Raw genomic sequence first — 27,310 nt, 5'->3', positions numbered from 1 at the left:
AGAAGGACAGGAGAATATAAAAATATAACCGATAGTAGGGCTGGGCGATATGGCTTCAAATCAATATCTCGATTATTTCAAACTTTGATAATTTATAAGTGTTTACCAAACATGGGGAAAATTAGGTCAGTAACTTGCCCAGCCCTAACCCAGAGTATAACTCTAGTTTATGCAGGTTCTTATGGGAATCACAAGCAAAGAGATCTGTGACTATTGGACTTTTTTTTTTTAGAATCCATATTTGTGTATTTTCTGTTTGTTCTGAAATCTTTTATCACTACACAGCCAGAGTTGTCAGAAAGGCTTGATTCCACATAGTCAATATTTTTACAGTTATCGCAAAATGCCTTTAAAGATTATAGGCTGTTATCTCTTTCTTGTAAATTCCACCATTTCATTAATTTCCTTTTTGTTCTTCTGTCTTGTATTTTCTAGATCGAAATGTTAGAGCACAAATACGGTGGACACCTCATCTCCCGCCGTGCCGCCTGCAAGATCCAGACTGCCTTCCGCCAGTACCAGCTCAGCAAGAACTTCGAGAAGATCCGCAACTCACTGCTGGAAAGTCGCCTGCCTCGACGTATCTCCCTGCGCAAGGTCCGTGTGCAAAACACGGAGGGTTTCTCTGCTGAACGGGCCCTGGCAGAAGGCTGTAACTTGGCAGGCATCCCATTGGTGCGCTCACCATCTCTGCCTGCCACAGTCGGTGGCACCCTGACTGACCTGGAAGACTCCTTCACTGAACAGGTCCAGTCACTGGCAAAGTCCATAGATGATGCACTCAGCAACTGGAGCCTGAAGACCATGTGTTCACTGCAGGAAGGCGGCACCTATCAGTTCAGTGCCGACTCTTTCAGTAGAGCAGCAGCAGCAGCAGCTGCAGGGGTGGGAGAAGGAGGGGGTGTGGGAGAGTCAGCGATTCATCAAGGCCCTGTGGACCCAAGTGACCTGTCAAGAAGTGCAAGCAAGTTGATGATGGCGTTTCGAGATGTGACGGTGAAAATCGACAGCCAGAACTTCAGCGTTTCATCTTCAGTGATGGAATCGTCCACTTCTGTCACACTCGGCAGCTGCGTTCAACAAGAAGGAGCCTTCACAACTGTCACAGCCGCTTCCACAACAACAACACCAGTCTCCGGTGGCCCTCAGTCCCCTCAAGAACCCCCTCCTCCTCCTGCAGAGGTCCCAGCTGAACCTATAGATCCCCCACCGCCTCCCCAAGAACCCCCACCCCCCCCAGAATCAGAGACAGAAGTAGGAGAGCAGGATATTGAATTCCCTGCTCCTCCTCCAAGTGAGGAAGAGCTAGGGGAGGATGAGCAACTTCCCCTTACCCCTCTTGAAAAGATGGCTGCCACGCACAGTGCAGAGAATATTGTGGTGGTGTCCCCACCACCCACAGAATCCCCTCGAGCCCCCCCACCACAGAGCTCTCCTGTGGTGGAGCCTCTGGGGGTCAAGAGATGTGGCTCTGAGATGGCAGATAACAGCTCGGAGCAGATGAGCAGCAGCAGCACGTCCACAGAGGCACGCTCCACATCAGAAGCCTCATCCAAGGAGGCCCTGCAGGCTATGATCCTCAGCCTGCCACGCTACCACTGTGAGAACCCTGCCAGCTGTAAATCACCCACGTTGTCCACTGACGTCATGCGAAAACGCCTCTACCGCATCGGCCTCAACCTCTTCAATGTGTGAGTGGCCACTGCATTTTCATTCTCATGCATTCATACAATTCTGATAGAAGTTGAAACCATTCTGTTTTTTATCAGTTCTGACACTGTTAACTGTTAAGCTATGAAATTGACTAAATTCATATCTCTTTATACAGACACAGATAAAGAAATGCAGTTTTGCTGAACATTCAAGTTGAAAGAACGTGTATATATTAGAAAGAACCGAACACTGAATGTCCAATTTGATGTATGGCACTGTCAGTACCTCATGCTATATCCTCAGGTGTATCTAAAGTTGGACGGGCCCCAGTGGGCTCAAAAAAGAAAAAGAAAAGCACTTTCCTCACACGTCCCCAATGTGCTGAAAAAACAAACAGAATGAAGCCAGAGTCCCTATCTGTAAATCTAAGGTGTCTTCTTTTTTCTCAGAAAGACAAATCAGCACTGAGGCTAAAAGACGATGAATCATTCAGACAGGGTACTGTTTAAAGACTGGTTTGTTAGAGGAAAGGGATAAAATGAAGGCAATGTGACCCGACTGAGAGCAAGAGGGATCGTGATAACCTCATTACACTCCCAGTGGTGGTGGAAATGGCAGTTACAGCCTTTTGCAACACCTGTTGAGCTTTTCATTTTTTTGCCAACTACCTACTAGGAGCAGGACAGAGCTGCTAACGTTAGCCTGAACGAATATTGGGTTATTTTATGAGATTAAACTCGACAGTTTAATCGACATTTGTGTCAGGGGTCACGTCCCTATAGTCTGCTCAAATGTCAACTTCTTGATGTAAAACTGATACAAGTTACTCTGCATTCCGACCGCTGCCCAGCTACCACTGCATTTTCCTCTGGGTTTCAAGAATGCGTTGGCAGAGAGAAATAAAAATCATGTTTTGTTTTTTGAGAAGCAGCTTGTTTATGTTTGCCGGTTGCAGCTTCTCAGTCATTGTGTATTCAGCTCCGCTCGCTGCCTAGTGAAGAGTGACAAAGTCAAAACCAGATAAGAACTTCCCCAAAACACACTCCAGACAGGTGATTACATGGCAGGAAGAGGCAAGAGACGGTGTCGCCATGGTGACAGCAGCAGATGAGGCCAGCGCTGACTGGATCTGTTAAAGTTTTTTGTAGACAAACTTTTAATCCTAGAGATGTTTTTAAGTATTGGAGCAGAAATATTGGTTTTGAATTACGACCTCCAGTAGGTTCCTCATTGAATTAATTAATAATAGATGTAGAGAAGAACTTATAATCATCCAAAAACTGAGTAACCCTTTCTCACTCTCAAAATATTTAGCCTCTATCTATTTTAATTGAAAGGAATATTTCCAGCCATTTTGATTATTAAGTTTTAATATAAATAAGTAAATGTTATAATATTTCATTTAGTTTTATATTTGTCAGTCAAACTGAGGCTAAATATCTTTGAGTGCAGAAGTGTAAACACATAGCTACGCAGCCAACGGCAAAAATAGATGGAATTATTAAATAGAGATATTTACCATATGCTCTATTAGCTTTTCACCCAGAGCATACCCTGAAGGACATGAACAGTCCACATATTCAAATAAATGAACTAGACTCACTCAGTTATATCAAGTTGAGCTCAACCACTGGTGGACTGGTTCGGCATCAATTAGTCAGAATACATTAGGGGTAAATCTAAAAAATATAATAATGGCAATGATCTAGAAGGCCTGAAATTCTCATTAGTCATTCTGCTGCGAGCCGTGAATGTAATTAAAATGCACTGTGTGAGCCGGCACCTTGGGAACTGCATGGGATGAAAAATATGTTAACATTTCAATCCAAGCAAGTTTTTTTAAACACAACCATTTGGGTGAAAGCTGCCTTTGCTTTCCAAAATAATCTTGGAGTGAGGGCAGATACTTTGCATTTCATTAGAGTGCAGAACAATGACAAGATTTTTTGTTAAGATATGGCTCCAATTAAGCCATTTCACTCATATTTGGGAGGCTGCAGCTCGTAAACGAGAATGATCTTTTCGCTCACTGCCAAGCTCTGCAGCGCCGTAATAGTGCACAATAAAGCCGATTAGTTTTGACTCAATGCTGGAGCATGACACTGAAAACAAGGGAAGCAGGAACAAGCTGTTCATAGAGGGAGGATGCAGAGGAAATAATCACACTGGGAAATGGACAAGGTAGAGAATATAGATGAATTAAAGATGTGTAAAAAGAGTTGTCAAGTTCAGCTTAAATCTGAGTATTTATTTTTGTATGGTGTATATTTAGGTCTTAAATACCGCCTCCCCCGTGTTTGGGACATGGGCCAAAATAAAAACGTTCTGTTCGAGCTTGCTTTCAGTTCATTCCATAAATATGGGGTCGATACTTCAAGATTGACAGCTGAGACTGAGACTTGTGATTGGTCGCGATGCCATTCCCCCGATCACTACTGTCTATGGTGTCAGTCTGAACAGCAGAGAAAAATTGGATCTAACGTTTATCTGTTTGTTCACATTGCATTTAAAACACTCCGCAGTTTTCTCTAGTATCTCTTGAGAGGAAGTGAGGACTGTACACATTCATAATGACTGTTTGACGAAGGCTCGACGTTTGATGATGAGGGTCCGTTACTTTTAAGTGACTTTTTTTAAAATAAATATACTGACAGGTTTAATTGCCTTTTCTGTCTATTTGCAATCCCCTCTTCTCATTCCCCTGATCAAACACCTTGAAAGATAAGCTGACTTTTATTAAATTGGCTAGAAGGGAAGGGAGAGATAGAATGAATAAGGGAGAGCAGTGAAAAAAAGAGTGAAAGAGAAAGAGAGAGAGTGGGCTACGGAGCTTGAGGCTTATTAGTTCCACCAGTTCATATCCTCCCTCTAATACCTGCGCTGTTGTATCCTTTGCATCTTAAACAGAGCTGATTGCTTTGAGCTAAAACTTGGGTATTGCTTGATCATGCAGACAAAAAACCTCACACACACACTCTCTCAGGTATTGTAGTGTGTATAAGTGTGTTGTGCAGCAGGTGGTCTGTGCACCAGGAATGAGAAAGGTAGAGGAGAAAGTAGAATAAAGACAGGAAAAGCTAGAAATGTGTGGTGTGTGTGTGTGTGTGTGTGTGTGTGTGTGTAGGAAGGGAAAGGTAGAACAGTGAGTGCAAAATCAAGCGAGACGAACTGGAAGAGACACAGAAAGGACGGGTGTGAGGGGTCAGAGGTTGTCACTTGAGAGAGTTTCCGACTCGAGTGTGTCTGGAATGACAATAGCTGCATCTCAATTTAGAGACCGCTTCCTTTGGAGGCTGCATTTGAGAACTGGTTATGTCACTGCGGTGCAACTAGCCTGACATGTTTCGAAGGCTCATTCAAATGCATCCTGAGCAACAAGGTCTTCAACGGGTGGATCCTTCATGGCCAACCTGCCCAAGGACTCTTTCGGTAACAAACAGTTTTTTAAAGCAACAAGACCAAAATATCCAATGCTGACATGTTTAAATATCAGGCTTCAATTCAACAGAACAGCTAACGGGACACATGTTAAAAAAAGGGGCATCAAAGTTGGTAATCTTGGAAAAGCTAGCATGAGCAGGCAAAATTTTTCCCCCGACCCTCTTGTCACAGCTATGCCCCCAAAACACGTGAACATGCACCAACTGACAACTGCTACAAGTCAATTTATCCGTGACTCACTCGCTATCTTCTGGGTATCGCACTCTGATGAGGCTCAGCGAGAGCCCGAGCAGGGTGAGCGACAAGAATGTCAGCTTTTTTTCTTCATTAGAATTTAACCAAATAAGATAAAGAGAGTTTCAGAAACAATTTACCAAACCTAAAACTTTCTCATTGGTCCAACTGCAGCTCTGTTGAGGGTGGGACAAGCTGGTGACTCATATCACTGCAAAGGCCTCCGTGGTCTACGCAGCTTCCCAGGCCAAATTGGGACACAGATATTGTGATATGTGAGGATGGAGTGTTTATAGGACGCCGCTATCACTCGAGGGAGCTGGACTTCCAACAGGGAGCAGACATAGAGGCGAGGATGTGATATTAATGACAGATGCCCGAGCAGAATTTTCTTTTGTATGCATGACTCTTTCCATTTTATAACAAATTCCCTTATTCTCAGTTCCTTCCTTGGATATTCTATCTGAGTGAAAGCACTGATTAAACATCAGAATAACTCACGGTGGACTCCCGACACATGCATGAAAACGAAGCGCGATCAGAGCTTTATGAATAAAAGAGAACTTGGCAGAAGAGATGCATAGGTGATGGTATAAGTGTTCAAACTGAGAAATCTGAATACACACTGTGTGTCAAGGGAGGCTAATTAAGAGAGTGGATCAACAAAGCCTGCAGAGCTCCTCGAGAGGGATAACCTGACGTCAGGAGGAGAGTGCTCTATAAAAACCTCATACGAGTGTGTGCTCATTTTGTGCGTACACACACCTTCTCTGTATTAACATTCTGCCCTCGGTGCTAAATGACCCAGTCCATAATTACAAACTCTGAAAACCAGATGGCAAATAGAGGCAGCATTTCCAGTCTCACACAGAAGAACCCAACTGCCTTTTTGTCCACATCTGTGTTTGTTAGTTAAAGAATACAGATGGTGAGATTATCCTTTTTTATATAATATGAACCAGAGACTGAAAATAAAGATGAGCAATAACAAAGTCTCCTCCATGTAACCAAATGGGACATGGATCAAACTAAAAAGTACAAAGTAATTTTTTATTCAAAGATGGTTTCCGTCATTTTACTCTGGTATTTTTAAATGTGCTTTATAAATAAACTTGACTCAGTAAAGCTGTAACATCAGAATGCTATGTCTTGCACCTGGGAGGAGAATGAATAAATGAATTTAGAGCTCTGGACAAATATCTGAAAACAAAGATTGTGAACCACTGCTTTAAAGTAATAACCTAAAGAAAGGAGCCAGATCACTAAATTCTCCTCTCAGTTGCTTTCTCAGCAAAACTAAGCGTAGTTGATGGACAAGAGCAACGCTTTGCAACAGTGACTCCACATCAGTGTGATGATTGTGGGTTTTGAAGCGTTTACAGTTACACCACACAATAGTGTTTCCTCTCAGAGGAAATATACAGGGACGCTAACCGCCCATCAATCTATCACTGGTTAGCAATGTAAACAGAAACGTGTGCATCTGGAGAAATAGGCAACATGCTGACAGTGAGGCTCCTGTAGGGGCCATAAAACACAGTTCTAAGGCACGGACATTGCACATCTGTCCGCTGCCAATGAAATAGATGGCAAATATAAGTGAATGTCAAGATGGGGGAGGGATGTATTTATAATGGGACGAGGGTCGAGGTTGCTTGTGTTATACATACGTAGAACAGCCATTGCCCAAATGCATGTAGTCTGCACAGACAACTGGAAATACAACTTAGTAATGGAAAACTTCTAGGAAAATAGTGTTGCAGGGAGTTGGTCTAAGATAAGATGCCTACTCAGCTGACTCTACGTCATAAAAACATATGAGTACGTCCTTCTTTGCTCCTGAGGAACGACCGCCATCATTACAAGAGGTCCATGTCATGTCAAATGTAAACAGGGTCAGTTTCAGAATATGAACAAACCACCAACGCATATGATTTTCTGGTAAGGACAGTGTTGTCGTGCATTAAGCATCTAAATCAATCTATTCTATATCTGCTGCATCATTTCCCCCCCTTTTGCATTTCCATTTTCACTCCTCAGTCCACTTCTAATTACAAATAATAGCCACCATCTGTTTGTGGGCAAACACCAAACGAGCAATATCTGCCAAAATCGCTTGGCGAGACATCACCTTCAGCTGAGAGGGCGAGCGAGAAGCTGAGAGTGCGTCAAGGCCGTCACAACAGATGCTTTCAGGAAGTCAAGCCTGTGCTCATCGTCCTCGTTCTCTGTCCTCACACTCCTGCTCCTGCACATCTGTTCTGTCTGGTCCTCATCCAGCACCCCCCCCCCTCCCCATTCTGTCCTGCCCTTTATCCTCCCCTCCCCTTTGTCCCACCCTCGCTTTACTAAACCCATTAGCTGTGGTTCCACAAACACACACGCTCTGTTACATAAGGTTGTGGTTTGTGTATAGACAGGAGAGGGACAGCAGTGTCCTCCCCAGAGCAACCATACTCTGTGTCTAATAGGGTTATAAATAGTTATGATATTATTTCCTTTTTCATACATAACTAACTACTGCAAGTTAGTCAGTTGAGCGCTATCTATGGGCAGCGAGGTGCTTTTTGAAAACAAATGATTCGTGATAGCAATTTTCTGAAAGCATGAGCATTAAAATAAACCCTGTTGCTCGGCCAAATAGACGTTCACACAGACGCTCACACAAAGAGGTTGTAGGACTCTGTGTACATAAAGGATCTTACTAATGGGTTTATCTTGTTGAAGTAGCTTCTTCTGCTCTCAGCTCTGTTGCAGATAGTATAGATGCACTATCTGCAGCATGCTAATCACATTTCTAAAGGCACTCAGTAGAGCGCATACCTCCATGAAGGCCCAACTGTCCCCTTCAATTCAAGCAAGCAGATGCACCAAATTGCAGATATCAGTCTCTTAAATCTGCCAGATTTTTTTTTTTCCATCAAGATCTTTGTGTTACTTCTTGAGAAATATATCAAAAATGTTGGAAAACGCTCCCGCATTGTTGAAGAAAGTGTAAAATAAATTTCCTTCGAAATTGAATCTGCTCCAAAAGGTTTGTCCTTGGTCCGTACCCTACCCTTCCACCAAATTCAAAGAAAATTGGCTCAGAAGTTTTTGCATCATTCAAGGCAAACAAACAGATGGTGATGGTGGAAGTGATGAGGGTTGAAGAAAGATGTTTTTACAGAGTTATTTTTTGTGATGCTGTGAAAACATTATTGGACAACACAGTTTTGACAAATCTGTGTAATTTCGTCCATTTTTTACTGTCCATAAGCCCAACTGTAATTATTGCTACTAGCCACACATATATGTAATAAAAAGAATATCTACAAATAATGCTCCAACAATTAGAGCACCACAACCTCTGGGTTTATCGAGAAAGGCAAGAGTGAATAATTTCTAATAAATTAAACTTGTTTAAGAGAGAGAATGTAATTTCATCTTTTCTTCTCTTTTCAAAATAAAACTATAGCTTGTACAGTCCTCATGCTGCCGCCGGTTTCTGTTTTTCTGGTGCACTGGTAAAAGTCAACCAGAGAGACTTGGCAAAGGTAATCCATCACCGTGTCAAAGTTTGCCTCAAGCTAATCTTAGCCCTATGTCAGTCCAACGATGATGCCCGGAGGCCGGGCATCATCAGCGGCAGGGACTCAGAGCCACGTCCCCCATCAGCCATTACGATTCAGAGTGTATCCTCTGAATTTAACATTGTGTCGAGCTGTTCTGTAGTCGTTACTGAATGTTGTAATTCAGCATGGGAGGGAATACGAATAAGGCTCTGCTGTGTCTTTTAGCACGTTTAGTAGACTCCAACAACACTGCAGGTACCTCATCACCACAGTTTACCATACTACACTAAATAGGGCAACTGTCACAGTCACTAATCCACCATCGGTATTCAGGACAATTGTGCAGTTTTGAAGCCCTGCTAGATCACAGAAAACACCATTTCATTTTACTCTGCCTTTTCTCATTTGTCTCAGAAACCCTGACAAAGGCCTTCAGTTCCTCATCTCACGAGGCTTCATCCCCGACACGCCCATTGGTGTGGCGCACTTCCTGCTGCAGAGGAAGGGCCTGAGTCGACAGATGATCGGAGAATTCCTCGGTAACAGCAAGAAGCCCTTCAACAGAGACGTCCTAGAGTGAGTATAGCGGCACACATTATCTCCCAGAATCGCTTCAACGCCGATTCTCCTCTGTAATCCCTCTATTTTCTGGGAGATCAGGAGTCAGGGACTGGATCTGACAGCTGGATTTATCGCACAGAGAAAATACACAACTTTATTAGTCACAAAGTAGTTAAGAAGTAAGTCTAGAACTTAGATCAAGTAATTGTCTCTGATTAGAGCACAGGGAGATGCACTGACAAAGTGTGTGGCATGTGTGTATATGGGATATTTGTGTATTTGAGCGAGTTGGCACATTATGACACATATCCCTCAGGTATACATCTAATCAGATGTGTGTTTGTTATATTGGTCAAACACTATAACTGTTGGAGGCTGATGTATACAAATATACTAAGTCGTAATATAGTGACACACAGGCTATGTTTTAAGAAATGCATTCATATTAAACAATGAATTAGAATATATATTTATATATGGATAAAACCACTTTTGTATATATAGGTTTGGATATAATATTTATTGTAGTATATTATGCATTATTATAAGTCATGTATAACATTCATACAAGTCATTTATATGATTCATGCCTTCAAACTTTTAAAAACTAAAATACATTCTTAAAGAAGCATTGACACACATAATAAATATATATACGCACAACAGGATAAAAATAAAATGACAGAAATAAAAGTGGATGAACCCAGGGGGCTGAGAGAACAAGGACAGATGCCACCTTCTAGTATTAGTCATCAAACAATGTGTACACACACAAACACACACACACACACATGCGCGCGCGCACACACACACACACACACACACACACACAAACACACACACACGCGATTCACTTCACCCTATAATTTTCTTTTGAGGTCATCACACTGATTGCGTTTTATTTGCTTTGAAAATGTAGAGGTCCCTTCCACACACACACACTCTCTCCCTCTCTCCTTCTGCCGACTCTTATTTCCTTCTTTTGTCAAACCGTCCCCACTTTATCTCAGTAATTGTCTTTTTTATTCTATTACATCCTACTATTCACCACTTCTTTTAACATTTGCATATCAACCGGAGGAAACACTGCAGATCTTTCTTTTATCCTGTCCTTAAGTTATCAAACCAAGAACACACTTCTAGTCTTTGCAAAGTCACATGAAACACAAACACAGCAACCCACCGAGTTCAGTACCTCATCTAATATCCATATCTGCTTAAATGGACACCGCCATGATTACGAGTATTAACACTAACATTATGCCTTGAAGGCTTCAAACTCCAAATTCACGGCATAGATTTGGATACATTTATGTTTTCTTTAGTTTCTAAAGAGCTGTCGCACAGCGGCACTCAGCATGGAAGTGATGTTGAAGAGGAGCATGATGGGAGTGTGTAAAGTGCGTGTGGAAGTGCTTTAGATAGTCACAGGAGAGTGGGTGAGGGGTTTGCAGTCTAATGTGAAAATCGCTCACAAGTGAATTACTGGGCCTGTGTGTGTGTGTGTGTGTGCTGTAGTTGTCAGTCTCCATATCCATGAATCTTCCTCCTTTCCTTATGGAGCTAATGGCACCTTGTTCTCTTCACATTTCTTCACGCATAAACAACAATAGTTAAAACGTTTCCAGTCAATTAAGCCAAATTGTGGTTATGGATTGAGCTCAGAGAAATGTGGCACCCTGAGGACTCATTTACGGATAATATAGCGAACTTGTTGAGCAAATGAGATCTGTTTTCAGTCTGTCATCTTCTCATCGGCTGCTCAAAATATGGTTCCATCTGGCCTGATATTTCATTTTATCACGTCTTTGCGAACATACAATTAAAAACTTACTTTGAGACATCAAAGATCAGCAAAGTCTATGCACGATAACAGCATGTGTGTGTTTACTGTATGCGTGTTGAAGAGATGAGGGGAGAAAGAGGGCACAGATGTAACTCGGCTGGAGAGCGTCTCGTCTGATGCTACATGAACGAGGAGTGACAACCAGGCAAGAAAGGAGAGAGGAGAGGAGAAGAGAGCAACAGAATCACGAGGAGGGCGATCAGAGAGGCACGACAGCCCTACACCTCCAACTTTTTACTTGAAGGCTCCAGAGCCACTGCTGTTCCGTGTATAGTCAAATATGTGTATAAAGGAGTATATATTGAAGTAAAAAGGATTTATTATTGTTTTGGTACTGAAGTACCTGAGGATCTAACCACTGACCTTCTGGACAGTGGACCACCCTCTTTACCTCCTCAGCTCATGTAGAAATATGAGCAGGAGATGCAGAAGTATTTCTTGTAATATTAGAACAATGCTTGTACAGAGTGGTATTCTTATTCTGAGCTGGTTTGCACTGATCCGTGGTGGGACATGGTGCGTCAGACAGTACCGTAGACTCAGCTATCTTTCTGCTGGAGCAGCATGTGTCACAGTCAAGTACTCAACTCATTAACTCGCTTTGTTCACAGTAATGAAGCTGTATCAGCAATAGCTGTACTAGATGTAATACAAATTGACTGGAGTATAAGTACAGATAGTAGTAGTAGTAGATGGATTTCGAACAATGTCATAGTTTGATTATTATTCCACTTTGTGTCTCTACAGCAAATCTCACATGAAAGCTAGAGAAACTTACAAGAAACCAAAAAACTCCCAACTTGTTTCCAAAGTCACCTTTCACTTCAAAAGCTAATTTCACCTCCACATTGGACACATCTATCCCCCCTGAACTCAGCGGCCGGGGTATTTTGCTTTTTTTAATTAAAGTCATTAAGCCGGGCTTGTCAGGTAATAGGAGGATTTTAAGCCCAGAGGAATCAGGCGTGTGTGCATGTGGATGTGTGCGAGTCTCGGCAGCTGTGGCTCAGAGAAGATAGCCGGGCCCAGTCTTGTCCCTGGTGTCCGTGCATGGCTAATACCTGCAGCCGGCAGAGTAGTGCAGTAAGAAACAGACTTGATCTTTTATCTTGAGAGTTTATCCACAGTTTTTACACATCCCACCACAAGAAAGCCACTTACTGTCATCTGGATATAATACACTGAATATATGGCTGTACTATATGTACTTTTTTAATTCAACTACTCTCTCTCTTCCTCTCTGTTCTCCGCAGCTGTGTTGTGGATGAGATGGACTTCTCAGGCATGGAGCTTGACGAAGCGCTGAGGAAGTTTCAGGCCCACATTCGTGTCCAGGGAGAAGCCCAGAAAGTGGAACGTCTTATCGAGGCCTTCAGGTAATTGGAAAAGCAGTTTATCTGACAGTATTCTCACTTGTACTATAGGGGGAGCAGATTAGCTGCAGAGGCTATAGAATTCCACAAAACTAAATTTGGTTTTCTTGTTGTATTCGTAAATTTTGTAAAGTTTAGGGAAAAGATTAGAGAGTTTTTCCAGTTCCAAAACAGGCCTAAGCTCAAAGATGGGGGCCGAGAACATTTTCAATGATTCAATGAAGAAAAGCTTAGTGAACTGAGTCACTGTCGTCATATTGTTTTGTGTTTGTTTGTGTCAGAAACAGAGCTGGTGTCTATTTTCACATGCATGAGAGATGCAGATGTCACTAACATGCGGTTAGTGCTAAGCAGCTCTACCCAACAACCATTTTTATCTAAAGATATCGCAATTAAACACCAAGCACATAAAAATAAATGTTCTCAAACATGTGTCACACTTGTATAAATGTTCAGAAACATTGATAAAATGTTTTTTAAAATGAAAATAGAAGAAGGAGAATGTAATAGCTCCTAGAATTATTTATCGTCTTGTAGGCTTCACAAAATAACCCTCATTCGTCCTGCTGCTCTCATTTAGTTCCTGCTGTAAAGTAACGCTGGCCTTGTTGATATTGAGTTGGTGTTAAACGGTGAAATAAAATACTGTCACTCAGAGAATTACCTCTGGGAAAGACTTATCTTGCAGTGCTGCACAAAATCAAGTTTCTAGAGGTAAAGAGTTTGCTCAATTGCAAATAATAAAGTTTTACATGCAGGAAGGAAAGAGAAGGGACCTGTGAAAACACATTTCTCAGGAGTAATGAAGAAAGCATGGACTCTTGCATGAATCTCTGTAACAGTTATAATGTGAGAAGTTGAGTCCTGCACCAAACACACACACTCTCCTTTCCCCTCTGCTCGGCTACAATTAGATGTCGACAATAAAGCCTTCGTGTGAAAAGACAAACCATGTGTAATCTCTGGTGGCAAATTTGCGACAGGGAGACAAAGTGCAGCTGCGGCGCTGTGTTTAAATACCGCCTGGTTTCCGTATCGCACGCTGAGCAACAACCACCTGTCACACATGTGGAGGTGCCCGACGAGGAGAAAAATGGCGGCACTGTCGGAGTCAGTGGGCAGAAAGGTTTGGCACCGGTACTGTTTGGATATCAGGCTGTGTCCATGTGTGTTATTAGTTGGAAGGAAGTGTGAGGGGGGAAGGGCCGTGAACTGGGAAAGGGAAGAAGGAAGGAAGGAGGGAAGGAATGGGGGAAAAAAAGGAACAAGCGAGGAGGGTTTATAAATAACTGGCATTGCATAACCGTCGCTGCCTCCTCTGCTCCTGGGCTTTGATATGACTCCAAACACACACACACACAAATCTCTGAAGCAAGTGAAGGGGATTTGAAGCAGCAGCGAACGAGTGTGAGGGGTGGAAAAGTGAAAAGCAGCCAGCAGCCTCAGTATCTGCTGCGTCAGTGTGCTAATGAATGAACGAATATGAGCCAGCTCCCGATGCTGCGGATACATGCAGCGTGTGTTTTCATCTCTGAATCACAGTGTAGTAACAGGATGCTCATATTTACTCATCCTGAACTCACATACATTTGCTTATTTCCCCCCCGGTGTTTGCCCCTTCAACATGCTTATTCTACATCTGCAGGAATAAGTGATGTGTTACACCATCTTAAAGAAACTGTTGTTGGGAAGGTGATCGCAAATGCCAGAGAGAAGAATCAAGTGCCATCTTACCCTCATTATGTGTGTGTGTCTTTCTGTGCAGAGTTTTTCACTGTGTTCCTGCACTGCATGATTCAAAGACAAGCACATAATAACCGGTTGCTTGCCGAGTCACGATTTCCATCCACTGAGTTGTGAATAAGCATCTGCGCACAGTCCTGTGATTAAACAAATACTGTATGAGGAGTGCCACCAACACACAATGAATATAAATCTTATTCTTGCCATCGATACACATCATTTAATTCCATAATACTGCATGATCCCTATAATGTCCTTGATTTAGATCTGATACGCTCCAGAGATTTTCCTGTTGTTGTGAAATATGAGAAAGACAAAGTTCATGTTTGAAAACCTTTTTTAGTGGATGAACCAAACTACACAATGAGAAAAACAGAAATTAATTGTGCCATTGTAAAGGCATTAAAAAAACAGCATAAACAAACAACCTCAAGCTTTGTTTTTCCTTTTGATAGTCATGCGAGGCTCGAAGGTGTTAACCTACTGCATGCATATCAAAACATGTGTCTTTACCCAGCCCCAGAGACATTAGAGCCCAATCATGCAGCCCAATGGCTCTGAAAAAAGGTGCTGTGTGGAAATGACTGATTAAAGTAACGATTATACACTCCGGTGCACAGGGTCCACAAAAACACACATGCACACATCTCCTCATTTCCCTTTACACTGCATATATCTGATTATATCTAGATGTACTGTTGTTTATCCATCCGCTAACCAAGAAGTATTCATGCACTTCACAGAGACGGAAACCATTTCTGGTTCTCCACCATCAGAGCACTACGTATGCAAACACCCAATACATGTGTCTACAAAACTGTTCGATTCCCGGCTTCCATAGCCACCTCTGATATCTGGTTGTTTTTTTGGATTAAACTGATCCTCCATTGTGTCCTGCAGGAAAAAAAAGTAGCCACATCAGGGATTTCAAACGTCATATTTCTTCCTTCCGGCATAGTAACTACCCGAGTAAATCCAGCTCCCGGGCCCATAAATGTTGGAGAGTGTTTAATTATGGCTAAAGACTCAGTGGACTTTGTCAGCGTTTGTGTAGTGTCAGCAGATAAACAACAGAAGGATGGAACTTTATTATTTTTATTTCGTCAACATAATGATTTGAAGACGGGGGTAAATCACAGAAGATAGGGGGTTTTTGCTCCCACACTTATTTCACAGTGATCCGTGTGAGCATCCAGTCCAGTGGGATGAATGTGTTTATACAGCGAGACGGTGTTTGAGCACAGCACCTGCTGAGGGGCGGCTAACTGCTTCCAATGAAGCCACAAGCAAAATTAAAGCCATAACTCTTATTTTGTTGCGACACTCAGGCTCAGCTTGTGTTTAGGCATTTACGAGCATGTTGTGCAGTGAGGGATGCCTGTAGAGGCTGAGGATAACAAATTATATGTGACTTGTCTTCCGTCTGTTATCCCTTCTCATCTTTCCTCTTCTTCCTTATATTTTACTAATTCATCTCACTCTGTACATACCACCACCTCTAACTACTCTTTCCCTTCCTCTCCTCCTGTCATTCCTCCATGTTTACTTCTGCTGTCACGACTCAAGTCTATACAAAGACAACACAGCTTTTCAAAGTGAAGCCAAATTGTCTGTATCACCCCCTGGTGGCTTGCTGCAGTATAGATCATTAAAACGCTGCCTCCTTTGTCCTTAGTCTTTACACTCCACCTGTGTTCTTTTTTCTTCATACACGTTTTGTTCCTTACATAAAAAACCAACAACTTTCTTTCCTCCCTTAATCCAACAGCCAGCGCTACTGCATGTGCAACCCTGACGTGGTGCAGCAGTTTCACAACCCGGACACCATCTTCATCCTGGCCTTCGCCATCATTCTGCTCAACACCGACATGTACAGCCCCAACATCAAGCCCGATCGCAAGATGCTGCTGGAGGACTTCATACGCAACCTGCGAGGTAAAACAGCATCTGCCTGTGTGTGTGTGTGTGTGTGTGTGTGTGTGTGGAGGAGCATTAAGTTAGAGTGACAGAAATTAGTGGTTGTAACCAGCTCAAGCAGGAAGGTTAGTCTTTTGAGAGTTTACGTGCATGTGATGTCACCTGAGAAGTGATGTTTGAGCACAATGGTTCACTCAGTAAGTAGATGCTAAAAACATGCACACAGGAAGCTGACTCAGCAAACATAAAAAGTACTGCCGATATAAAACAGCACAAAGACAATCGCCCAAAAGGAGGTTAGATAATTGAACTCAGGTTTAATCAGTATATAGTGAGTTCTTCATCTTGAAGCGGTGTCTGACAGCTTCGTGAATACTCTGTATGGTGCACTCGTTGTTTCCCACTATGCATCATGAAAAATAGTGCTATACAGTGTTATACGGCAAATTAAAGGGGGTTATACAGGCTGGTATCTTTTTTCACCACAACATTGCCTATACGATAAGAAAATTATTTTTTTAAGTTGGCATAGATTGTCAGCATACACACACATACACACGACGTGATATAATATTGCAAAGAAAATCCCAAATACCTCCAAAACATCCCATAATCGCAGTTTAAGACTTAAAGTTAGACATAAGACTATATGGTATTCAATACTAATACCTGCTCACTCAAAAGTGATATACTGTACATATGACTTAAAAGTAAAGTGTTTCCTCTCCCTGATGATTATCTCCTGTGGTGGCAGCAGATCCACAGCATTATTCTAGAAGATAAATGTAAGGTTACACTTCACTCCCTGCCCGTTGTGCTGTACAAAATCACAGGTCACAGCGAAAGACAGGAGAAATCTGTAATTCTCGTCTGCCATCGTCAAACAGATGCTCGTTCACCGAGCGCTGAAGAAGAGGCAGGTTTTGCTGGGGAACACTGAGGTCGCTGCAGAACAATTTTAATAAATTGACGCAGACTTTTCCCGCCGCAATTAAATTAAGTTGGAAAATCAATTTCGGTATCTCATGTGAATTAAAACATGTCGCTCTCTCCCTGACTTTTCATTTATCTTCTGCTCGGCTCACTGTTTACTCTCTCTATCTCTCTGTCTCTCTCTCTCTCTCTCTGTGTATCCGATATCTTATCTTGTTTTTTTCTCCGTCACAATATTGCGCCGTCTGTTTATTCAGCCGCCGTCCCTTGTCTGTACTCTCTCTGTTTCTCCTCACTCACGCCTCGCCCACAGAAGAATAGTTCACTCAGCTAATTGGCTGAGCTGAAATGCAATTATACACCAGAAACCAATAGTAATGAAGAACCATAGAGCATTCATTATCTCAATTAAAACAGAAGGGAAGAGTCAGAGCTGCTGCCCAATGGTTCAACATTACACAAACCAGCTTCCACTAAAATCTGGTGCGCCAGCCCACTGAAAAATAACATCTGTACTGTGTTATCTGTGATTTCCTTATTTGTATTTCGAGACGATTTGTGTGTTGCACAAGGAGTTAACGTCCCTTTTAAAGGAGAAGCATAACTATATGGAACATTTCGATAAAACGAGAGTCTGAAGTGATGAATTACACTCAATCGAGCAAATACCACCGCCAAGCCTGAACAATGATTGTCTAGTTCTTATAGTTGAAATATAAAAGAACGATGGAAGCGCTCTGATAACCAAAATGATTTATTTGTCATAAAAAATACAATTTAAAGGGGTTCTTTACACGTCCTGGCCACGTCCTCCATCAAGTTTAATGTCTTCAGTTTAATAGTTTTTGCATAATTTTGCCAACAAATCAACCCGTGGACAAACAAACCAGAAATGGCAAACCCATATCACGCTGCTATCATACGTAATGAACAATTATATTAGGTCATTTTCTTACATTCACAACCTCTGCATACATAATTTGCACCTGGTGTCTCCGCAGTGTCCCAGGCAGCCTCAGTATTTTCTCTGAACACAACCTGACCCATTGAAAACTCAATGTACCACACCACATGGCGTACAGCTGTGCGGAGTAGTAATGCCACTGTCGGGAAAAAAAATGAAAAGCAACCACCCTGTGATGTGTGTATGCTGGAGTGTAGTTAGCTATTTTCTCATCTCAGGTGTGGATGATGGAGCGGACATCCCCAGAGACATGGTGGTGGGGATCTACGAGAGAATACAGCTGAGGGAGTTACGCTCCAATGAAGACCATGTCACCTACGTCTCCAAGGTTGAACAGTCTATTGTGGGCATGAAAACGGTAAGCACACGCACAAACCCCCCTTGACGGCAACCAACTTAATGTGTCTCCTTTAAACTCACACTGTCAATAACCTTTAACCCGTTTAACATGACGCCTTTGACCATTGAGGGCAGCACAACCAGTTGTTAACCCACTTTATACGGAGCATCTCTATCATTCATTCACAGTTGTGTTTACAGCGGCCTGATGAGTGTGAGGCTGAGATTCGCTTCCTCCTGAGGGAACTGTTTGTTTCTATTGGTTGTGTCACTATGACTGATCCCTTTCAGGTTTCACATAATAATTTAATCCTCTGTTAATATTGAAATGTGGATTAGAGCAGCTTTAACCCTACAGTGACACCAGGTCTAAACCCCAATTAGCCTTTTGAAGACGCAAGTACGACTCCACATGCTCTGATAAATATAGAGGGAATAACAGTACAAACACTCGGGCTGGGTAATTAACTGAAAATGAATCAAAACCGACATGTCGAACCTCTGATTTTGTTAATGTCAGTTAATACGTTACTCAATGCGTGCATTCACAAACTGTTGGGTTTCCGCTGACGTGTGCCGATATTACAAGCTAACGACAACAATAACATCGTTTAATAATTAAATAAATGTGACGTTCAGTTTGTGTGAAGTCCGATTGTTTATCGTTCATAAATCGGGATCAAGGTGAAAGTTTGAAATAATCGCACAGCCCTAACACACACACTTGCGCAGCTATCCTTATTACGACTTTGCATTAACTTCAATTAAATGTGGACAGCCTGACCTTAACCTCAAAAATTAAGTTTTGCCTCATTAGGCTCTCGACATCAGCATCAAACAGCAGTTGTAACACGTCTCGTGGCCCGACTGGTTTTTATTTCAACACTTCTCAGGAGACGAGTATCTTTGCACACATCACACTTCCTGTATTTAATGAGTTTGTTGAATAAATAGAGTTGACCACTTTGACTTCACACACAACTTAGTGCCAAGTGACTCACTCATTATTTAAGGCCTCGTCACTACCACCTAGCCTTAGTAGCCTTGGCGGAGCACATTTATTAGCCATTAAATGTCTCATCAGCAGTGCGATCATTACCTCAGGTCATTACTCCTGCAAGATACATCGTTAACCACTGCTATCATTAAAACTCCCTTTAACTGTTTAAGGTTAAAAGACTTGAGGGAACATAAGCGGCGTGAAGGCAGTGACTGAACCCAACACTGGACTCACGTCAGTTAACATTCAGCTATGATGGTGGAACTTGTTCACGCCGAGTCGTTAACTGTGGAGCTGTTGTCAGACATGAACTCCGAATGATTAGGTCCTGACATCATCTGGACTTTCACATATGAACGACGCAGCAGGAGGTTGTCCGGAGCATTCAGGAGAAGGGTGGTGTCTGAGTTCAGCAGCACGAGGGAGGACATGACCTACAGTTATTACAGAGGGGCGGGGAACGTTCCAGAAAATGTCCGGAGCAAGTGACTTGGACGTTTCACATGCAGCCCCTCCGGATAAGTTCAGGACAATGTGGGGAGTTTATTTTATGTCTGAACGCTTGAGACAGACACACAGGGCAGAAGTATTCAGCTTTATAATTGACTGATTACTCTGAATCATATGGGTATTTGTTCTCTGTGCCCACTCACAACACTGAGAGGCTTTTTTAAAATACTTAAACTGTTCAGGGATTTCTGCTCGAATCTTATCAGTGTGAGACGTTCCAATCCTTTATGAAATATACAAAAAAGTTGCCAAGTTTCTTTTTTTCATCTCACATATATGGTATATATGGTGTCCACATACAAGAGCATCCAGGCCGACCATTAGTGACTCCTGATACTAGACTATTCAAGTTTTCTCAAAATACACATAGTTTACAAGGGTTGAGTTGAGTCCCACTGTCTCTATTCATGAGACTTTCATGAGGGTTTCAGCTCAGAAGTTAAGATTAAGATGTTTATTTAAGAGATCTTGGGGAATAATAACAGCCAGCTGATGTAATCTGGTTATTTCTTTAAGCCTAAAATGCTTTCCACAAACACACATTACAAAACTTGTTCAACTCTAAATCTCGTTTATCGGTTTGCCACATCCTTCTTCCTGTACGTCCTCGATATTGAGGAACATTTGGTTGCAAAAAAAACTAAAACTGCTAAACAATGAGGGATTGTTATGACAGGAAGTGATTACTGCTGCTCATACCAACTCTCTGCCAAAATAAAACATGAAACACAATCCATCCCTGAAGGTGTCAGAGTCCCTGCATTGTAGATTATAAACTTAATATGCTATGAGGGAGTCGCACACAGGATCATTTTGGCTTAATGAGTTTCTCCATAATAGGAGTTTGGTTGATGTAAATATTTGATGTTGTGATGAAAGCCAAATAACAACCCTTATTGAATTTGAAGCTGTAGCAGTTTAGTTAATGAACACGTTGGAAAACTCTCCTGTCAAACTGTTTCTTAATCCTGTCTGTAAAAGGACTGTTGTTTCTTTTTCCAGAGTGAGTGGGAGGCATTTCAGGCTAATGATGTCTTTACATGTTTCTGACATTAGTGTAATGAGAAAGCAGGCTGGCTGCTGCAGGCTGTAAACCCTGCAGTGATGAGTGATGGCAGAGCAGGAGAGAAAGAGTCTGTGTGCATTCACTGCATTGCAAATAACACAAGGGGGGGAAAAAAAGATAACAAAAAATAAATCAGAAAGATTGTGTGTATTTGCATCATATCTAACAGCTGCCTTTCAGCTGGTGTTGGGATTTCTGCAGCAATCGAAGTCAGAAAGCCGGACGAGACAAGAACATGATTAGATCAGTCTCTGAAGGCATGAGCCATCTTTTTTTCCCCCTGTAATCTGCTTAAACTTGGAAAAGCACTTAAATCCAGAAAGAGAAGCTTGAGTCCTCGAGGGACACAACTGGAGAAAGGCATAATAATTCAATGTACAAGTATAAAACACTTATTCTGATCAGATACTGAAGGGGAACGGTTTGTAGCAGAGGATGACAGCATGAAAACATATACACAATTTACTATCTATTATTATTAACCCTTACATTTTATCAATGCCTGGTCTGCTACTTCTTTGTTACAGTTGAAAATAAAAAAAGAGATGAAGAGGTAAATTCTTCATGTTCTAAAATGTAAAAGGAACCTCAAATATATGTAAGATATAGAGAGAGCACTAACAATTACTCTTATTTATTGCTGATTAACATTTTAAGATCTGTTTTAAGATCTGTTAGATCCCAGTTTATGTTACTAGTTTGTTTCAGCCTGTTGAGTTTAATGAGTTTTTTTAATAATACTTCAGCCCTTAACCACAGTAATTAATGTGTACTTTAAGTACTGTTGCCAGAGTCCATCGTATTCAAAGTGTAGCTCTTAAAATCTTTCTTAGAGTTTCTCTGGTTGTAAAGTCTCCTTGTGTCTTCATCTGGCATTGATTGATTTTTCTTTCTAAGCCTCCTGGTCATTTAATCTGAGTGAGTGAAGATTTACCTGTGTGTGTGTGTGCATCTCCGCAGGTTCTCTCGGTCCCTCACAGAAGATTGGTTTGCTGCAGTCGACTTTTTGAGGTGACAGATGTCAACAAGGCCCAGAAACAGGCGGCGCACCAGAGAGAAGTCTTCCTCTTCAACGATCTAATTGTGGTAAGTAAAACAAAAAGACACAGACCTTCATTTAATCGGATACTCAGTCGTAAAGATTCATATTTGCTGATGTTTTCACGTGTTTCTTTTAAACCAGCCCTCACATGTTGCTGCTGCTGCACACGTTCAAGCTTTAAAGCTGCTTGTTATGTTGTGACAGCTTCAACGCACCATCACTTACTTTGACTGTGAGCCATTTCTCGAGGCTCCCGCTCTTCTCTTATGTCGTTTCACAACTCAGGCCCATCCAGCCATGTCTTTTAATAACAGATGCAAATGCGAGAGTTGTAGTGAGATCATGAGAACAGATCTCTCCCCTACAGAGTCACTTTAAGGCTGTAAGATCCACCTCATCTCTCTTCAGCGTTTACCTACTCTCACAAAAACATGTTGATCTCACACCAGCGAAAGAAAAAGCAAAATAGCCCCCCCCCCTTGCTTTTATATGACATGCAATAAGCAGCTGCAGGAAAAGGTTGATTTTCCGTAGGAGGTGAAAACAAAGTTATCTCTCACCATCACAGGGAATTCTCTTCATTCAGCAGTAAATGTTAGCGGTGCCATTCATACGTTTTAATCCCGACAGTTTGGACAGCGAGGCAGAAATTGTCTTCTAAAGATTTTTTACTATGGAGTGAAGCGACGGGGGAGTTTTCTTTAAATCTGGGCCCCGTTCTTGCCGCTTAAACACGTCGAGAAGCGTTTAAAGTGCCTATGTGATGTATTGGTTTAATACACCTTGCCTGGTAAATTATGTTCCCCAGTGGTGCAGCGAAATAGATTCACCTCATCTTTCTCTATATCTGGGAAGGTCATTCAATGAAAAAGCTTCACAACATCTCTAATCCATCCTGATAGAAGCTCGCCACCGTGTCTTCCATCCAAACTAGAGCAGCAGAACCAGGACACTTTGAAGATGGCAGTGTACACCAATATTGACTCCGTTTGCTTTTTGAATGCGTTTTGAATGAGTTGCTCTCTCCGAGCTTCCTTTGAGGTTGCTCTGTGATCTGTAGATCTCGGGGATAATCCCAAATGTTGTGTTTTTAAAAATTCAGGGTCATTCAGGGTTGTTACTGCTCCTGCTGACCTGCTCTCATTGTCACATTTAGTGAAGAGGATGTCATCATTTCTTTTACCAAAGGAAGTTTCCCACTGTTCGTAGCGTTGTGGGTTAAACAAAACAAATGGCAAGTTAGCAATTAGCATCAGAGGAGCAACCAATGTTGACATTACAAGAAATAAAAGGTTTTCACGAGTATAATCAAACAGCTCCCTGCCAGTTCATACATTCAAATTAAAGTAAATAATGAAATATCTGAAAACTACCTTTCGTCTCCTCCTCCTGGAACATGGGATCAGTCAGTGCCTCAAACATGAAGAGAGTAAAGAACATGAGATGAAAAGTCCCAAACTGGCCACAGGGACGCACAAGAGAGTCATGTCCTCACACTCAGTCACTTATGACTCAGACAAAATGAGGCAGAGGTAATGAAACTCAGGTGAGACTCATGGAGCTGCTGCAAACAATCAGGAAGCAGGAAACCAGAGAAGCACAGGAGGTGAAGTTTAAGAGACGCACAAGGGCCGAAGCTTCAAAGTAAAACAGGAAATAACCAACTCAAAGTGCAAACAAAGATATGAATTTAAAACTCCAAATATATTTTTAAAAAAACACAAAGTTTAATCACAAGGAGATTAAAAGTCTACCACAAACCACAAAAAAAGAGTCAAATTAAAAGTCCATACAACAGGAAGTTTTTTAAAAGTTCAGAATCATACAACAGAGTATGAGGGAATTTTGACAAAATAATACAAAACTTTATTCTTAAAATATAATGACTTAATTCTTGATAACTGCAATTCTTTCCCCCTTTAAGTGACCTTAATACTTCACAGAATCATAACATGTTAAGTAACTTAAATCTACTATATATCCCTCACTTTTTAAATACTTCACCTACACCTCTAAGATTTTTAATAGACTTTAATAGATTCTGTATTGTTTTCCAACTATATTTAAACTTAACTTTTTTACTTACTCAATATAACTTTCATTATTTGCTTGTTGTCGGCAGATCTTGAAACTTTGTCCAAAGAAGAAGAGTCCCGCTGCCTATACGTTCTGCAAAGCCATGGGCCTGCTGGGCATGCAGTTCCACCTGTTTGAAAACGAATGTAAGTCACAGTGACATGAACAAACCATAACACACCAACCTTTGGTCTGAATATAAAGGATACAACTTTCAGAGCTTACTTCTGTCTCTGTTCTCCTCAGACTACCCTCACGGCATCACCATCCTCTCACCCTTCGGATCGGACAAGAAGCAGGTTCTTAACTTCTGCGCCCAAAGTGCTGAGGAGCTGCTGAAGTTCATTGAGGACCTGAAGGAATCGATCGCAGAGGTGTCGGAGATGGAACAGATTCGTATTGAATGTAAGTGCAAGCCCTGAAATTTTCTATTTCTATTCTAAAAGTGTACCCTTCTAAAATAAAACACAGATTTTTATAACGATGGAAAATTCTCTATATATTATTTGCCGACCTGTAGTCAGCATCCTCTTTGTGTTGGGTTTGTTTGGGGTCAGACTTTTGCATTTTTCCTCTGCAGCCAAAACAGATTCCGGAAGGGAGGTGAAAAGAGTTTGTTTTTGTGTGCATATGAAAATCCTCCAGACAATAAGACATGCACATACTTAAGAAGCAGTCACACACATGGAAAAACCTGAGCTTCCACAGTCTGGATCCTGCCAGTGGGCATCAAAGAGAACACCCCTGCTGGGATTTGACGCAACTGCATTAGCCTCCGTGCAGAGGGAGGGTCCGCAGCCGGGGGAGAGCAGTCAACAACATATGGAGACGGGCAGGGCTTGACAGATGGAAGTTATTTTTCTCTCTGGAGTCGAGCAACGAGACGAGCTACAAAAAGACACACACAAACCAAAGCACACATATGAGCAACAATGCATGTTGGGACATAGATAACAACAGTTCACGCTCAAGACATAATATGGAACAGAAACATCTCATCTTCCTTTCTTCCTTTGCCTGAAGCACGCTCGCTTGTTTTTGGACTTCCAGAATCTCAGAGCATTTTTTTTCCCATCTCAGTTGTTGTGAAGATGATATTAATGTTATTAGATCTTAAGTTACAACATGAAAACAAAGAATTTCTATTTATCATATGAATTTGATGTTAAATTTAAACAAAAATATTAAAAATATATTCTTTAAACTGTATATGTTGAATTGAGGAATTTCATATTTGCCATGTTCAGCTAACTAAGGCTACATCCACACTGCTGCAGTTTTAACCCATAACCATTGCTACACCTAAAAGGAACAAGTTTCCTGATTGGTTCTTTAGATCACGACTCGAGTGACATATGTGAAACTCCGTCTCTTCGTATGTACAAGAAACGGAATCCCTTGTTTTACTTTTCATCATTGCTGTTCTCTGGTCCAAGAACTTTCTGTAACCAAGCAACCATCTGCAAGTTGTCAATCCGCTTCCTGTTTACACTGGATTTGAACGAACAACTCAATGCACCAATTAAACCTTTCATCTTTTTTATTAGTGCCAACACATTACATTCTAAATAAATTAGAAAATGATTCGAAAAATATGCCTATAAAATAAAGGTACATTAATTATAGTTGTATTCTAATATATTTTCCCGGAGATTAACTGGAGAAGGAATAATTGTCACTCTCACGGAAATCTTTTACTGCACCCTTATGGTCTCACCTGGCAGTTTTGAGGTTTAGTGTCAAAATTAGAACACAAAAACAACATTTAGTCATTATGATTGGAAATGACAGGCAATTACCATCAAGTGTGAAGTTTAATTAGGGAGGTTCTGAGCTTCGAGGAGAGAGTCAGAGAGGAAGGCACCAGGAGTGTGCACGTACACTTTTGAAAGACAAAAGATATTCGTGTTAATGTTGTCACTCCTTCATCACCCTCTACCCATCTTCCTCCTTTGCTCTCTCTCACGGTGATTATTCTGGATCCTCTCTGTTTTCTCCTCTCCGCAGGGGAGCTGGAGAAGCAGCAGGGAGCCAAGACGCACTCGGTAAAGAACAACGGCACACAGCTCGAGCTGCGTAGCAAACAGGGCTCCACATCAGGTGTGTGTGATTGTGTTTGCACTGTCGCTTCCCTAATTTCAAAACCCACCACTGAGGCTGTGTTCCCGCTCGCATTGATGTGCCTGCTGTTGAGAACGAACATTTTAAATTGGAGGCGTATAAAGTGCCTAAATTTAAACTGTTTTCAATTCATAAAAAAAAGTTTATTTTTAAGACGCAGTAAAAGAGGAAATGACGGTTTAACGCGGACATATTGCCGCCACTCTCTCTTTTGTATTCCCTGCCTTCAGGAAACCAGGAGGTAGACGAGAGAAGCGGACACAATGCAGTGGAGGTAAGTGCTTAGTGATAGGGCTGTGTCCCAAACGACAGGTAAGTCAGAGCCGTAGGAGTCAGTGCAGCGTGTTATCACGAACGTAGGAGGAGAAAGAGTTCCTCAGGACCTCAGGGCTAGAAAGCAGCCTCTTTGTGGTTACTATTGTTGTTGGTACTGTTCCCGTAAAATACAGGGATTCCCATAATGTAAAAAACTTGAGACCCTCGACCAGGAATCTGCTGGACTCCTGCGTCGTGAAGGTGTCGTCATTGAGTCTGAAGGGAAGCAAAAATAAAGCGATACAGGGTGGAGTGCATGAACCAGGTTAAAGCAACCGATTTAAAGTTCAAACAAAGGTGGGACAATTTCACTTGTCAACACTACACCTGCTATTGGTTGGGGAATTTAGGAATAAATCTAGAGAGCAGACGTTTGCCACAGAAGCAGCGTTAACTCAAGGAGAAGAGCTGAAGCAGAGCCATTCTAATAAGCACATTTAAGGTATATCTGAGAGTGAGCACAGGGTTTTGAGTGAGAGCATTACAAAATCTTAACCTGAACCTGGAAGTCTTGCTTTGAAACGGAAAGAAAAAACAGACCTGGTTCTGCTCTTTGAAAATGCAACAGACGTAGAGGCTTAAATATTATGTGCGCGCTTTAAAAGGAACAGGTTGTAATTAG

At 41.8% G+C, this 27,310-nt stretch overlaps 1 protein-coding gene across 4 annotated transcripts in view; it reads left to right on the top strand.

The window, feature by feature from the left end:
• The window catches only part of iqsec3a (IQ motif and Sec7 domain ArfGEF 3a), an 81,311-nt gene that overhangs the window by 47,420 nt on the left and 6,581 nt on the right, over positions 1-27,310 (top strand). For all 4 annotated transcript variants that reach the window (XM_069520287.1, XM_020092394.2, XM_069520289.1 and 1 more), the window contains 10 exons: positions 436-1,691; positions 9,297-9,458; positions 12,543-12,665; positions 16,174-16,340; positions 18,438-18,577; positions 22,095-22,220; positions 24,299-24,398; positions 24,499-24,657; positions 26,260-26,352; positions 26,604-26,647. In XM_069520287.1, coding sequence (XP_069376388.1) covers positions 436-1,691; positions 9,297-9,458; positions 12,543-12,665; positions 16,174-16,340; positions 18,438-18,577; positions 22,095-22,220; positions 24,299-24,398; positions 24,499-24,657; positions 26,260-26,352; positions 26,604-26,647 — 2,370 coding nt within the window. The remainder of the gene's footprint in view (positions 1-435; positions 1,692-9,296; positions 9,459-12,542; positions 12,666-16,173; positions 16,341-18,437; positions 18,578-22,094; positions 22,221-24,298; positions 24,399-24,498; positions 24,658-26,259; positions 26,353-26,603; positions 26,648-27,310) is intronic.

Source organism: Paralichthys olivaceus, chromosome 23 (assembly GCF_024713975.1).
Source record: "Paralichthys olivaceus isolate ysfri-2021 chromosome 23, ASM2471397v2, whole genome shotgun sequence".
In the NCBI taxonomy this organism is placed as follows: Eukaryota; Metazoa; Chordata; class Actinopteri; order Pleuronectiformes; family Paralichthyidae; genus Paralichthys; species Paralichthys olivaceus.
Note: the sequence above shows the minus strand (reverse complement) of the source record. Positions and strands in the feature narration are given on the sequence as shown.